This window comes from Dysidea avara, chromosome 10, assembly GCF_963678975.1.
Source record: "Dysidea avara chromosome 10, odDysAvar1.4, whole genome shotgun sequence".
In the NCBI taxonomy this organism is placed as follows: Eukaryota; Metazoa; Porifera; class Demospongiae; order Dictyoceratida; family Dysideidae; genus Dysidea; species Dysidea avara.
In genome coordinates, this window is record NC_089281.1 from 29360317 (window position 1) to 29376666 (window position 16350).

The following is a 16350-nucleotide window of genomic DNA, read 5'->3' on the forward strand; positions in this document are numbered from 1 at the left end:
AGAATAATGTACATCGTCACAATGAATGAAAAGAATTTACAAATATGAAAGTGGGTGTGTATATTTAGGTTACAGATTTTACATAAGTAAGTGCCTTCTCTTTAACAGCTAACACTGTTGCTTCATTACCGTACTGTTCCTCAAAGTTCAAATAACGTTTGAAGAAGAACTTCATCCTCTTGCTAGATAGTTTCAAATGAATTGCCCTCTCAAATAATTCCCTATAAAAATTGTTACAACAAACATAAAAAAAGTCAAAGACTAGTGAAACTTTGGGAATCAGGCCAAATGATGAATAATGAGGTGGTCTTATTAATGAGGTCATGAAGTACACCTTAGCTATGTTTGGTACCTACTTGACATGGTCACTATAATGAGGTGGTCTTATTAATGAGGTCATGAAGTACACCTTAGCTATGTTTGGGACCTACTTGACATGGTCACTATAATGAGGTGGTCTTATTAATGAGGTCATGAAGTACACCTTAGCTATGTTTGGGACCTACTTGACATGGTCACTATAATGAGGTGGTGTTATTAATGAGGTCATGAAGTACACCTTATTTGTGTTTAGGACCTACTTGACATGGTCACTATAATGAGGTGGTGTTATTAATGAGGTCATGAAGTACACCTTAGCTATGTTTGGGACCTACTTGACATGGTCACTATAATGAGGTGGTCTTATTAATGAGGTCATGAAGTACACCTTAGCTATGTTTGGGACCTACTTGACATGGTCACTATAATGAGGTTGTCTTATTAATGAGGTCATGAAGTACACCTTAGCTATGGTGTTTGGAACCTATGTCAAGTAGGTCCCAAACATAACTTCATGGCCTCATTAATAAGACCACTTCATCATAGTGACCATGTCAAGTAGGTCACTATGATGAGGTGGTCTTGTTATTAAAGAGGTAGCTTGTCAGTATTGGTAAGTTTTCACTGTCAATGGTACACATACCTAACATGGTCCAGGTCTTCTTGTTTAATAAGCAGATCAATGTAGACTGACCACACATCAACTCGTTTAGGATAATTACGAAGGACACTCTCTAACATCGTCTTGCCTCGCTCAACATCGCCATATTGGAATTCATATTGGGAGAATTTCACTATCACATCAACATCTATACATGAAGAGAGTTCTTAATGAATGAATCGTAATGTTGTATGTACATACGTTGTTTCATGTGGATGGTTTTTAAGCTCTTTTCCAGCACCTTTCTGGCAGCATCTGGACGTCCTTGTTTCATCAGGAATAATCCATACTGGGTCCAAACATTAGGTGTATCTTTGAACCTCTTGGTCATTGTCTGATATAGCTGTTCTGCAAGCTGAATCAGTGGATAAAGTAATATTACAGCACCATGTAAGTGTACACAACACAACACAACACACACACACACAACACACCACATCACACACACAACACAACACATACAAACCTCAAACTTCTCAGACTTCTGATAGATGGTAGCAAGTCTAAAGAACACATCAATTGGCTCATTTTGCCTCAGAGCTTCATCAAACACTTTTAACAATGCCTCTTGAGTGCCATAGAGGTTCTCAAGGTTAAGAAGAGCAACCCAAATGTTCAACTTCTCCTTCTCCTCCCTAGCAACAGAGTAGTGTGACAACATACCAGCAACACATCCAAAGCACCACCAGGAAGGAAGTGACCAGAATGAACAGGTTTGCTGTACAATACCACAGTTACACCTTACCTAAATGACATTGTCTGAAGTGCCCTCTGGCCGATAGTTCGAGCTTTATCAATCTCCGTGGTGTGAAGGTAGAAAGCCATATACTGTAACCACAGCATTGAGTCATTAGGACTGCCCATCAATAGACGATCAAAATCCTCCGGTCCTTGTGGAGCACGACTGACATCAAGTAAAGCCTGTTCTGCCTGTAAGAGGACCAATACTACTGTTGACAGTGTCTTGTAGACTTACGGTAAACAGCTTTTTCTCTTCAGCTTTTTTGTCAGCTCGCTTTTGTCTTTTGCTCTTCTTTTTCACAGTTGACTGGTTAAAGGAACAACAGTGTTACACAGGGACAATTTTTGTGTAAACCACAAATTTTTTTTTATCCCAAACAATATTATAACATACAATGCTCCCTCAATTATCCGACCCCCTTGGGACCAACACATAAATAATATAAAAGTTGGATAATGAAGCCCATTCATTTAATACAGAGCCCTATTCAAATACTCTAATAGAACATACACCTTAGACAGAACACCCTAATAGTGCAGTCAGTTCTGCTGTTCAGATAACCAAGTGTTTGGATATAGATAATCAAGGGAGCACTGTAATAAGCTTGATGCATAAATTAATCTCTGATCTTGAGTCCTTGTTCATTAACAGTATTAGCCATACAGGCTGTACGTTAGATTTATAAGAGAATCAGACCTCATTGTCCTCTTCCATTGGTTCATCATCTTCACTACTACTGGGTGCAACAGTATTGATGTTGTCAGATGTGTCCCAATTGAAACCCGATGCAGCAGCAAGCCTCAGACGTTGTGGCTGAATACAAATCTCATCATCCTCCTCACCTTCTGAAGAAACAGGTGATTCACTTGATGAGTAAACCATTTCTTCCTCATCTTCATCATCACTGCCATTCTGTTCTAAAAGAGATGTCTCTGTCTTGCGTTTCTTACTAGGAGTGTTTGCCTTGTCTTGTGCGTCACTAGTGCTTCGTTTTCTTTGCTGCTTTTTCTTTATCTTAGCTGCCTTTGGATTCACATCAGAGTGTCTTAAAGATAACTCAATCTTTTCTTCAAGTTCTTGTATACTAACAGTGGGAGCAAATTAAAGTAGTAATCGTTATGGTGACATTGTAACATACCCGATGACTTTAGCTGTAACCAGTTCTCCAACTTGGTACAGAGATTTGAAGTCTTCCACGTATTTATCAGTGAGGTTGCCAATCTTTACTCTACCAGTGATCTTTCTACCAAGCCTGCATGGCAACAGTAACAATAAAAACGTGTACATCTTTAGAAATGTACAGACCTCACAAAGAAGCCAACGTTTGTTTTAGACTTGATGAAGCCTCTGAGAACTTGACCAATTTTGATGTCACTTGTGGCAGTGATCTCCGGGTCCTTAACTGGATCATCGGTGTTAACAAGTCGTGATTCACGTAGTGAAAGGTCAATATGTCTCTCATCAATACTGATCACACTACACCTGTAAATGGCACACACTCAATAAGAATAATTTGTATAGCTGACTGCTTGCTTCAGTGTACACAAATCCTATAAACTTATATAGACTACAAGAAACAGTTTTATTTTATGTTTCCAAAAAGGTACGTACACTGCACAGAGGATAGCTAAAAACAAAATTCCATTAAAATAATACGTAGTCAAGCATCACCGGGTGGCAAACATAGTGTGGGACTAGACCACACTTTTCTCACACACTGTAACCAAGATGAAACTTTTGTACCCAACCACACAGTCAGCATCACTCTGTGCCAAGTACAGAAGTCAAGTTTGTAAAAATAAACCTTAACACTGTTATCATGTATTGGTATATTGCCTAACCCTATCAATGGGATGTGACTACTACATACACATCTTTTGTTACACAAAATACTCTTGTAGAAACAACTCTATTTAAACATACTTGACGACAGAATGAGTTAGTGATTTAGTGAGGGGATGGTCACTATACTCATCTGATATATCAGTGATATCCACTCTACCAAGCAGGCCAGCACCAAAGGAGACCAGCAAACACTCGTGTGGGACCACCCGTCGAACTTGTCCCACAATGATATCACCAAGTGAAGGCTTCTTGGGGACACCTGGAACACAACAGACACAAAGTCAAACACAGTTTGTACATGTTTTGGGTTCATGTTATATAGCCATATGTGTACTTATTAGTTAATACACCACTGCCAGTCCTTTATCAGGGAAACTCACTAGCTATTGTAAAACATTTTACAACTGAGTAAAGAATTGATAAGGAGTACTAAACTCTGTTGTAAGCACAGACTCAATAAAGTACATGCATTCATAAAATTCCCAATCCTTAAAATTCCCCAGTAAAAATGCTGTAAATTACCACCAAATTACATGTATAGAAATTCTCAAAAGAGGTTTGGCTTTGTGAACTATAATTTAAGGATACACACAAAAGATTCATTACATAACTGAGCCTGCTAATGTTCAAGGACACAATTTTTTTGTAGAATTAGTGAGGCAATGAAATTTTTGTTCTTCGCCCACCATCAGTATCACTTACCAATCATTGATAATAAGGGTTGTTTGCCATCAGTCCTCACCATAATGCACTGTAGTGCTTGTCCAACTGAATAGTACATGTTAGGAGTGGCTAGCACCTGCAAGTTAGGGTGGGTGGGGCTACCAGTAGTCACATGATCCATATAAATAACCACTAACCTCTGGATCAGTGGAGGTCAACACTATTGGGACTTCTCCCGTCAATGATGGAGTTAAACACACCACCAAGTGTGTCTTAGCAACCTAACAATTTTAAACATATTAGCTCACATAATAATTAGTTTCTTGTCCCCACCTACATTACTGTCTCCCCTACTAATAAATTGATTTGCAACTTTTGTAAGTTACCATAGTAACTAGCTAAAGCAAACTAAGAAAAATTGTATTGTGAGTCATGTGAGCTATCACGAGTCATGTGAGCTATCGTGAGTCATGTGAACTATTGTGAGTCATGTGAGCTATCGTGAGTCATGTGAGCTATCATGAGTCATGTGAGCTATCGTGAGTCATGTGAACTATCGTGAGTCATGTGAGCTATTGTGAGTCATGTGAACTTTAACTAGCCCGTCCATTTTGCTAAACATTGCAAAACTAATAATTAACTTAACATGAAGTTCTGACTGACTAACCATCTTAATAAATCCAAACTGGTTACTACCAATGGTGAGTTGAGGGTGCAGTAGGTGAGAGAAATCTTTGATACCTCGGGAAGTCATTACACTAACAAGTAAATGGTAGCAGAAATGACAAAAAAAGCTGATCATTGGAAGACCAACTAACCTTGGCTTAATGGATAATTCTAGTAAGCTGGTAGCACCCTTGGTTGCTAGACTGAAATGAAAACAAAAAAATATTTATCAAACAATAAAAAAATTAGTTAAATACTTCATTAATGACTACAAATCCACTAACTAAATTAGCACGGTACAGAATCATTCCATAAATACTAGTGCTGAAACGATTATTCAGTTTTGACTATTCGGTTGGCACGACACTATTCGGTTTGTTAACACACTATTCGAATAATCATTAGCACTTGTACACTGTATTCAGATGGAAAAGCCACCCTCGAAACTTAAGATTGTGAATGAAGTGATGTATCTATGCTGAAAAAAAATCTATTTTAGAAAAAATAGAAATAGTTTAGGCTTAACTTTGCTCCTTATTCAATAGAAGTATAAGCTTAAAGAATAATCGCGTTTTGTTCACAAACAACTATTCGAATAATAAAAATTGCTATTTGTTTCAGCACTAATAAATACAGAGAAATCTCATGTATCTCAGGGTTAGTTAAACAAGAGCATGACCCTCTGAACACACTAATGATCTCCGGTGACGATAACTGATGACTATTCAGAACTTTATCAATATACTCTAATAGAACATACACTAAAACTGAAAAATCATTTCAATTTCATAAAGTAGCTGGTAATTGTATTGGTAGTGCATTTATTCCACATACTATCTACATCATACCACTGCAAAGTACAATACTACACAGTACAGTAGTGACCTTGTGTTTGGACGATCTCGTATTGCAATCACCCTGGCCTTTATTACATCACCACAACCATATTTGGAGAAGGGACTCTCCTCTGAATCCTACGAGATCACACACATATCAACTAGTGACACACTGATATGTTGATCTTATAAATGTTAAATACTAATAATAATAATACATTGGATGTGTTTTGCGCTAGATTTTCTATCTAATTTACTGTAAGAGTTACATGCTGTAGTATACTAGGCTGCAACTTCTACCTAGACTTAAAACCCAGACAATAACCATTGAAATTTCCAGCCATGATAGTAAGAGGTTGGCCACACCATTAACAATAGTCTCATACTCACCCCAACAACAGTATCAATACCAAGTACTTTAATGTAATGTGTGAATTATAGACGTGCATCGATCATGCTTGCAAGAAACTATTCATTCATTGTGTGGTTATGAACCAAGGGTATATATTATAGTACTGTACAAAACACCTGTACCAATTTCATATACCACGTTTGATTGTCACACACACACACACACACACACACACACACACACACACACACACACACACACACACACACACACACACACACACACACACACACACACACACACACACACACACACACACACACACACACACACACACACACACACACACACACACACACACACACACACACACACACACACACACACACACACACACACACACACACACACACACACACACACACACACACACACACACACACACACACACACACACACACACACACACACACACACACACACACACACACACACACACACACACACACACACACACACACACACACACACACACACACACACACACACACACACACACACACACACACACACACACACACACACACACACACACACACACACACACACACACACACACACACAATCACAGGGAGTGACCACCCATTAGTACACTCAAATAATAGCCACACACAAGTCACTTGTGGTCAATTATGCTACCTCTGGAAGCTCGTCCAGTACTTGAGTAATGTGTACCCGCCCACGCATTATGCCAGCTCTAATGTCCAACTGAAGTTGTTGAATGTTCCTGATACTGGTGGGAAATGTGAGCATCAATGTACAAAGTTCATGTGTGTTGGCTTACGTTACGCCTACAATGTCACCCTGTTTGACATCTAAGGGATTATGTGATCCAATGCTACTGCCCTTTTCTTTCTCACGGGTCACCATGACAACTGCAGGACCAGTCTGCTCACCAGCTAGCCAAGTTGCTGGACTAAACACAACACATAGACATTAGTTCTTTCCCCAAGTAAAAAAAACAACAACAAAACACAAACTCACCTACACACTGTAGCCTTCACTGAAGCTCCAGGTTTAACAAACTTCATATTAGCTGGGAACACATTCAGTTGACCCTACCACACAATCCGACCAATCACTACCAACACATATACGTCAACACCCACCATATCCAATAGCCCATAGATGATCACATGACCACTAAGCAGTGTACATGTACCCATGATGTAATGTGACGTCACTATCTCCACATGAACCATGACAGTGTTGCCGGGTTGCAACTATGATGGGAAGTAACAAAGATCATTTGTATGGTAGAGAGTATCTTAACCGGAATACATACTGTTAACACCGCATTAAGTAACACCAGAATAAAGGATTGATCTTATCAACAGTTCTCTATCACCAGTAGAGGTGTGAACTTAACACAGTGTGTTTGTACAGGCTATACGGGACAGTTACAAACTCACCATACAAAGTACAAACATTATAAATCACATGGTAACTCATACAGTTTACCTCAGCTAATTGTAGTTTTCTCTGATTCGATATCCCACTGCTCCCTGTTGATGATTTTCTTTTCTTCTTTTTCACTTTGCTGAGGTCTTCAAGTAATTTAGGAGATATGCTGACTGCAACTGTTCCATCTTGTCTGGCCTCCATGATACAGCAAGTGACAGTGTCACCTGAGCTATGGCCTGGAATATAGTGTAACATTACAGTAAGCTGAACCACTGGAAAACCACCAGGTGTTTAGAAAAGTGAACAGTTTGTATAACACTGTGTGTGCTATATGATGGTGCAATGTAGAGAACTACAACTAAATGAACACAGCGACTGCAATACAATGCACTCATTCCACATAACCAAGGTTCCATCACAAAAAAAGGTTGTTGCTAACAATGTAATGAAGGTAAGACAAGTGCACTACCTGATGTTCAGTAACTTTTAGCACACAGGGGTAAAGGTTTGTGTCAATTTGATCACATCTTCCACAAATACTATTAGAGTATCTCAGGCAATAACTATCAGTTCATGTCTCACCTTCCACACTACTACAATAGGCAGATCCAACTATGCCATCTCCCAGGTCTAACAGTAATGACTGATCCTTCACTTCTAACACCTAACAACAACAGTTGTCAATGGCAGACAATATACAAGAACACAACTCACTGTTCCCTCCATACAACTCCCAGGAGAATAAGTGGATAATTTGTCTTGAAACACTAATTGTAAATATAGTAACAGCGTATTTACATACTGCACACTGTACCTGAAAGACTTTTTAAAACATTTTCTCGTTCCTTTAGATAAGATTCAAATTCATCCAGCAGTGATTTGGACCAATCAGAATAAGCAGATCTGCCAGACATTTGCAAGTCAGAGCAGCGAAGTGTGACAAGGAATCTCTGCTTCTCTTTATCTAACTCCAACACCTAAAGGATAGCATTGTTTTGAGCCAAGGAGAAGACAAACACACACAGACACACCTTTGCTCGTACACTCTGCCCTTCACTGTACACACTACTACCATCAGAAACGTACTCATCTTTGAGATACTATATATACGACAGAGATCACATGATCCTTATGGTTATACCAGTGACATACCTTGTTGGGTGCCAGAGCTACAAGATTGTTCATGAACTCAACAAAACATCCATATGGTAGACACTTCTTGATGAACCCATCCAGTATCATGCCTGGCTGTTGGCACCAAAATCCATCCCATCAATATTAGGGAGTGTATGTATATGTGTATAGTGTCTGTAGTCAGAGTTGGGTAGTTACTCATTACTTTTATCCCATATAACCTACAGTTACTTTAGTAGCAGTACCATACATATTACATCCAAATTAAGTAGACACAGTCTGTGTACTGTACTCCATGATTCAGGCTGTGTAACAGATAGACTTTTAGTTGAAACTGAGCTGAAATGGTTACTTTTTGGTAAGCAACTAATACCTGGGGAAGTGCTTATATGAAAAGTTCTATTTTCTCTCAGTAAGGCTACAAAAGTTAAGAAGTAACTAGTATAACTTAGCACGAATTGCAGAGCGATTCAGTTTTAAAGCATGGTTTACTAGTAACCGCGTAACTATTGTAACTTAGTTACTTTTTGGACAGTTGTAACTAGTTACAAGGAATGTAACTATTTATATTACTTAGCTACTTTTAAAGTAATATATTATGTATCTTAGTTACAAAAAGTAACTAGTTACCCCCAACTCTGTCTGTAGAACAGTGTGTAGGCACCTGTAGGTCTGTAAAACTTGTTACGGAAAACTCCTCTTCACTGTCTGCCAATTTGAGCAAGGAATTCTTTCTTGTAACCAACTAAAAATTAGAATTTCACCCATTAACAAGACAGCAAAAGTTTAAAGCATATAATTATCAATACAATGCGTGCTAAATCAAACAAGGGTAGTACTACTACCATCATTCATGCTGGTTAGATTCTGCCTCAGTCAGTGAGTGACTATAGCACACAAAAGTTTTTATAACACACACACACATTGCTTTTATGATCATCGCAAAAAATTAAGATCCTCTAATAGAACAGTCGGTTTCTGGCTGCTGCTGTACCTTCAGAATTATTCTCACATTTAAGTGACAATGTGACTGTTCAATCATCTGAGTGCTCTAATAACATACTGTATTTTAGAATCAGGATAATAGAGCAAGCCAAAAGTGAGGGATGTGACCTTGACAGTGAAATATACAGTGAAATAAAAGATATGGCTGTTATTCTTGGGGGTCTGAGGGCTTGCTCTCAGGAAATTTTCATATTTTAGAAACTATTTATGTAAATGTGACTGTTCTATTAGAGTATTTGAGTGTTTTATTAGAGTAGTTGACTGTTCTATTAGACTATCTCTAATTTCCTTGCAAGCATTGTCTTAATAAAGTTGGGGAGGGGAGCATGGCCCATCCCTGTTTCCACTGCCTATCATTAGGTTCACATAAATGCACTAACCAAACTCATTAATGTGAAGACTTTTAAAAGAGCTTTGTTCAGATGCACTAGAAATGACAGTATTTGTCACACATACCACTGGTCGTGAAGGAAGTTTGGGACACACGAGCATTAGTCCTGATATAATGTAAGGATTATCAACAGTAGCAAATTCTAATTTTTGTCGATGACTGTCCAACAACAAAGGACATAGTTCCATGTGATCTGACAAGTGTGATACAGGCAAGAAGGCCGTCTCTTGTGATGGCAGCAACTCCAGTGATAGTCCTTCTGGAAGAACGGCTGTCACAGCAGCATCCATTACCTAGTATAAATATTGTTATATTTGTTAAACATGAACACGTACTTTTCCAGGTAAAAGATTACTATCTGTTAAATCATCAGCTTTATCACTCTAGCAACAATACAATTAGTGCAGCACATAATTCAACTGTATTTGGTTCTCACACAGACTACACACCTTCAATGACAAAGACAACCTCTTAGCTGCTGGGTCACATTCGATGATTGTACACTGCACAACTTGTCCCACTGTGAATGTACTGTGAGGATCAGGAATAAACTGGGAACTACATGGAACAAAACAGTATCACATAACAACTTGTTCATGCATGTATAGCACCATCCACCTCAGTTCTGACTTCCGTACGATCCCTCGAACATTGTTGAAGAAACGTACGACACAGCCAAAGTCTCTCACTGTTGTCACAACACCATGGAAAATGGTACCGGGTGTGGCATCCTTGTAATCAGTTAAGGCGGGAAATGGTGACTCAACAAGAGACTTCTTGTGAGTCAAGAGGAGTCTCTTTCTAGCAGCATCAACTTCTAACACCTTCAACAATATGATCATTAGATAAGAACAAGGAGTGGAAGAGGCTAACAGACTATGTACAGTAACTCAGCACCTGTGTGGTGGATATTTTAATAATGGCATAAAAGCATAATTGGTGCCAAACAAGGCCAATTTGCTGCTAAATGGTGTACTATTTAATTACGCGCACCATCAGTGCCAGAAAACCAAAGGGCAACCATATTAAGTCTTTAAACATTAAAGACCATATATAAGAGAATAAATACTCTAATAGAGCAACCAAGTTTATTAGATTGATGACAACCACATTACATGTGATGTGTATGGTTGTAATCTTAGCTACTCACTTTGCAATCAACTGGTTTTCCTAGTTTTAGTTTCTTCCCCGGGTGTTTGAGCTTAGTGTCAGCAAGATGAAGGGCTGGGCACAGACCTCTAATGTGATCTGTCAGTTGAACCAACATGCCGTATGGTTCATGACGTAAGACTGTGCCCTAGTGAAGTGGCATAAAAAATGTACACACACACACACCCACACACACACACACACACTTACAGACACTAACGCTCCTACGACAATATCCTTGTATGTCATAAATGGCCTCTCTAAAACAGACCTAGAGACATCACACAACCTAATACAACAAACAACAAGTCAGCTAGCACATACTTTTGTAAGGTAACAACTACCACTCCATCAATCAAGTTTAACTGGACTACTCTGCATGGATGACAAGTCCCCACTGCAAACTGCTTGCCAAACTTGCTAATCCTGTCTTCACTAACCATCGATATCTAAAACTCACAATAAAAAGATGTCCTAGCTATAACATCACTTACCGGTGAGTATCCTCTGAAGCCATTTTGGAGGTCGAGCATCAAAGCATTGGAACCATCCACACGCACTATTGTGGCTTCATTTACAATGTCGCCGATATCCATATTGGGAACCTGCGGAACTCCCCTAACAATGTCAGGGAGCAGTGTCAGACCAATGCTAGTGTTACTTCGGTCCATCCACAACACTCGAGCCTTGTACTACAAAAGAAAAAATAACAGGGCAGTATCAAGAGATCATAATATTAAGACTGTATTATGAACTCTTGGCAGTATCAAATGAGTCAAGCCACTACAAGGGTACCATATTTCTTCATATAAAAGCCTGGGCTATTATTTCCTTCCCAGCATTATTGACCTAATAGGGTCTTTATTTGAGACCAGACATTTTTTTTGGATAGGTCCAAGTGACACCTAACGTTTAATCAAATTCAAGGTTGTGGGTAGAACACCATTATTGTAATAGCAAGCATAGACAACTTTTATACAACATGTTGACTACATAAACAAATGTAGTGAAAGCCTAAACTGATCGAAAAACAGTTGCACATTTGAAGAAACAGAAGCAGCAAGGGAAAGAATTAAAGCCACTAATAGTAGACTCTATTAATGGTCTGGATCTCTATTTGAGACCAGACGCTGTACTAGCACCCCCCGGCTTATAATTAAGACAGGTGTTTATTCAAATGCAGTTTTATACAAGGAAATATCTTAAGATACATACAAAGAATATAATTGGCACACAGCAGTGATGGTACTCATACCTTCTTCTTAACCAAGTAGCCTTCAGTGGAATAAGAGTCGTGAGAGAGATGACGAAGGCTCACATGAGCTTCAAATATGCCAAAAATAGTACACACCAGTCCAGTGGGTGTAACCTAGTATGAAGACAGTGTAAATTGTAATAGCTGAGTGAAACAAAAAAAAAATTACTATACTAGTACAAATTTATGACAAAAATTGAAGACGGGTAAAAGTAGAATAATGTCCCACAATCCTAAATTAGTGAGACATGATAATACAACTGGCTACTGCTACACAGTAGCCTTCCAGTGAATAATCTACTTGGCTTGCAAGAACACTTTTAAAACACATGACACTATACAATACAATGAACTGAAGCAAACTACAGTCAGTATAGTCAAAAAGATAGTCAATATTTTCATGCAGTAAATGGTGTACCTCTTTGACTGTAGCATTGACTAACATCCCCGGGACAATGTCATTGATTGTTAATAAGTGGTCAGCAGAACCAACCTGGAGAGGATGAAATGATTACCAACACAACAACAATACACTGTGTATGACAAACACATACTAAGGCTGATCGCACTTGGTCGGGATTTATTGTAACCGGTACTGATCTGGCATTAGCTCCTGGTAGGATGAGACATAATACCACCTGACCTGTCCTCAGTGACTTCCCTGAATGAGAAGAAGTTTAATGGCATTAATTGCATGCACACACACGCACGCACGCACACACACACAAACAGACCATTGTTGCAGGTCTTGATGTACTGTTGAGCATTCTTATTCAAGAGAAAACCAGTCTTCTTACTGGACAGGCCAAAGGACACAATATAGCCATGATCCTCCACACTGGTCACCCACGCTGTTAACACCTACACATCATACAGCATTACACTGTACCCCCACCCCACCCCCTTACCAGTCCTTGTTTAACACTGGAGGTTGTAATGGAAGCATTCACTATAGCTGGGTCGATACTGACTGAAACATGTTTACCCTGGATATTAGTCACACTACAGGGTAGTAACATCCCGGTATGACACAGCCGGTCTAATGAGGGTAGTTGAGACACGCTATCGTCATCATCATCATCCTCCTAACAATATAAAATACCATAAGTGAGATGGGAGTAACATTAGACAAATTGTGATAAATTTACCACTAAACATATTACACTGTAGTTGCATGAGAGAATTCCTATCTACTCTTCAATACACACCTACTGTAGGGTCCACAATCCAAAAATCAACTTTTACAAATCAGTCCACCTACCATTATGGAATGTTCATTATAGTATCCCATTGCTAGATCCACCATGAAACCAGAGGCACAATTGTTATCTTCCTCACAAGATACAAAATTGATTTATAAAATTTCGCACTCCACACAAAGGACCAAATGAAACTTGCTATTTAGCCAGACCAGAGTGCACAGTAATAAGCAAAAGCACAGAGTTGCTTTCTTTGCAATCTAACAAAGAAATATGAATTTTCGATTTCAAACTGCCCTACCACCCAGGGCGAGAGACAACTCTTCTTCATACAGTTGGATGCATAGTCTATCTATGCTGTTAATCTGGAAAAGATCTGAGACTTCTTACCATCTGGATGACAAGCGTCAAAATTTTCTGCAGCATTAAAGAATTATATCGCACTTTCTAGCCATCTTTCCTGGCCACAACAGTAGTCAATTATTGACTAGAACTACGGTAAAAGATGTCCCTAGATGTTTGGTAGCAGCAGTTGCCAATTATTATTTCATCTACAGCTTCCATGCATTGTTATAAGCTCTGCAACACAGGAGGCAGCTAAATCATCCAAATTTGACCTTACCTCTCACACCTCAAAATCATCATTATGCTGCAAAATATCCTAAAACAAACCGAAAAAAGCACAAAAATCTTTTATTTTCAATTCGAGCTGAACGTTTTGGACCATCCTCTATCATCATTGTAAACAAAATCAGGTGACTAGTGTGACATCAGATGGACTTTGACATCATTGTGAGAGTCCCGTGGGATGACGCCCGAAAATTTTGAAGCTCTTCACCCAGACGGTGAGAAGCCTCAGATCCTTTCCAGACTAACAGCATAGATAGCCTCACTACGAGGAAGAGTTGGCTCTTCTTGTCTTAGTTATATCCGGTCCTTTGTGTGCAACACGATATTTATATCTCTCGAGATACTAAAATTGATATTTCTGTCAAGCATGCCTCCGGTTTCATGGTGGATCTAGCAATGGGATACTACAATAAACATTCCACAACGGTAGGGATTGATTTGTAAAAGTTGATTTTTTGGATTGCAGACCCTACCTATAGCTCATACAACAGCATGTTATCATTACCACAGATGTACAACCACAGGACAGTGCTGCTATACACATGCAATAAATGGCCGCTGATAGCAATATTCACTGTAAAATATGTATTACCTCTCCTTCCTCCATGGATTCTCTGCGTGCAAGAGCTGTGATTGGTTCAGAAATATCTGTGACATGAACGGTGCCAGCAATGTTGAATGGTAGGGACACTTGTAGACTATAATCTTTGACTTCCCGTACAGCACACAACAATAGGGTACCCACAGTCAGTTTCTAGACAACGAGTTCTAAATGACATGAATTATTTTTAACTTTAAACCCTGTACCTTCATTGAAGGGAATTCATGAGGTGTGGTTCGCTTAAATGAAGGCGTTGCACTTTTCTGTAATGAAGGTGTCTTTCCTTTAGCTTGCTTCTTCCCTGGCTTTCTAGGTGTCACTGCCTCGTGCTGTTCCTGCAGATCAGATCAATAAATCAAACACCTGGTAAAGTAGAGAGCCATTAAACCTCGCTAAATAACACATCTTGCTTGGCTTGATGTCTAACGTCTCTAATTTCCAAAGCCGTTAATGTGCCAGCCCCGCCACGAGGGAAGTCCACCTCAGGCTCCATCCACGTGAATTAAAACCCACTATCAGAAGATTTAACTACAGCGCTGCTCATTTATTAGAACATGGAAGCAAATTATTTGGAACATATTCCGTCTGACCTGTTATCGGAGCGAAAGATTGAGTGTACCGCTGGAACGTTTGAAAGTAACGCGTTTATACTATCACTGAAAGATAAAAACGAATTTTCCACTTTGCATTCTTTCGGTTATCACCGTGTACCATTAGTAGGTAAGTCGATACACTTGAAACCGAGCTTGAAACGCACAATCATTATTTTCACAGGAGTTTATGGGGAGTATTATCACCTGTGTCTACCGCTAGTGTTGATAAGCTTCCCAGCATCACCAAGGTGAGTTGTTAATGTTGTGTCATTGTTACTGTATTGCACACTGTAGGGTACTGCAACATGCTCTACCAAAGAGTGTTCAAAATGCTTTGTTACCAAAGTGTCACTCTGGTGTATCACAGAATGAAGTATTTGTGACATCTTATGTCAGTACTATTATAAGTAAGAGTGTAGACGCTCTAACTAATAACACAACTGGTCACATTGATGACATGCAACTTGCTGTACAGTGTTATATTGAGGCCATATTAGATGGAGCTGTTAAGAAAGTTGAAGAAGATACAGAGACTACTCAGCACAATAAGTCAGTGGACTTGTATTTTATCATTCACACTCGGCCAATTCCTTCACCATGTCAGAAATTTAAGTGTGACAACACCGATGAAATTAACTTAGTTTATCATTGTTGGTTGTTTAAAGATGTACCATATGATCTTGAAGAGATTTTCACTGACCAACTCAGCATGGGTGTATTTGAGCCACATGGTGTTCAGCCAGTGCATCAAAACCTTCTAGATGCTGGTGTTGAATTTGGAGGCATTAGCGAAAGGCAAGAAACAGATTTCTTTGTAACAACTATTGCATATACATGTTCCTT

General features: G+C 39.1%; 2 protein-coding genes across 2 annotated transcripts in view; one reads left to right on the forward strand and one right to left on the reverse strand.

The window, feature by feature from the left end:
* Nucleotides 1-4: 4 nt before the first annotated feature.
* Nucleotides 5-15462, reverse strand: LOC136237150 (protein RRP5 homolog). Its single transcript, XM_066027458.1, has 42 exons — nucleotides 15303-15462; nucleotides 15121-15249; nucleotides 14906-15067; nucleotides 13393-13569; nucleotides 13219-13345; nucleotides 13039-13145; nucleotides 12903-12977; nucleotides 12485-12598; nucleotides 11724-11921; nucleotides 11554-11678; nucleotides 11440-11500; nucleotides 11231-11377; nucleotides 10699-10904; nucleotides 10530-10638; nucleotides 10416-10463; nucleotides 10146-10373; nucleotides 9349-9429; nucleotides 8703-8798; nucleotides 8582-8650; nucleotides 8365-8527; nucleotides 8265-8317; nucleotides 8133-8214; nucleotides 7608-7786; nucleotides 7256-7369; nucleotides 7131-7204; nucleotides 6931-7062; nucleotides 6786-6879; nucleotides 5784-5872; nucleotides 5051-5101; nucleotides 4900-4990; nucleotides 4430-4513; nucleotides 4272-4368; nucleotides 3648-3828; nucleotides 3030-3206; nucleotides 2863-2976; nucleotides 2421-2808; nucleotides 1959-2030; nucleotides 1728-1912; nucleotides 1449-1617; nucleotides 1184-1337; nucleotides 965-1130; nucleotides 5-221 (listed from the first exon to the last, which is right to left on the reverse strand). Exons 1-42 carry the CDS (start codon nucleotides 15405-15407, stop codon nucleotides 65-67), a joined length of 5430 nt encoding a protein of 1809 aa, XP_065883530.1. The 5' UTR covers nucleotides 15408-15462; the 3' UTR covers nucleotides 5-64.
* The window catches only part of LOC136237151 (uncharacterized), a 1258-nt gene continuing 338 nt past the window's right edge, over nucleotides 15431-16350 (forward strand). Inside the window, exons 1-3 of the mRNA XM_066027459.1 lie at nucleotides 15431-15634; nucleotides 15689-15755; nucleotides 15802-16302. Coding sequence (XP_065883531.1) covers nucleotides 15469-15634; nucleotides 15689-15755; nucleotides 15802-16302 — 734 coding nt within the window. The 5' untranslated portion in view covers nucleotides 15431-15468. The remainder of the gene's footprint in view (nucleotides 15635-15688; nucleotides 15756-15801; nucleotides 16303-16350) is intronic.

Coding starts and splice junctions, on each gene's coding strand:
- LOC136237150 (XM_066027458.1), bottom strand. CDS start 15,407: ATGGAGCCTGAGGTGGACTTCCCTCGTGGCGGGGCTGGCACATTAACG. Junction 2,031..2,420: donor CAATGGAAGAGGACAATGAG/GTCTGATTCTCT, acceptor TCCTTTAACCAG/TCAACTGTGAAAAAGAAGAG. Junction 222..964: donor GAAGACCTGGACCATGTTAG/GTATGTGTACCA, acceptor CAATTTTTATAG/GGAATTATTTGAGAGGGCAA.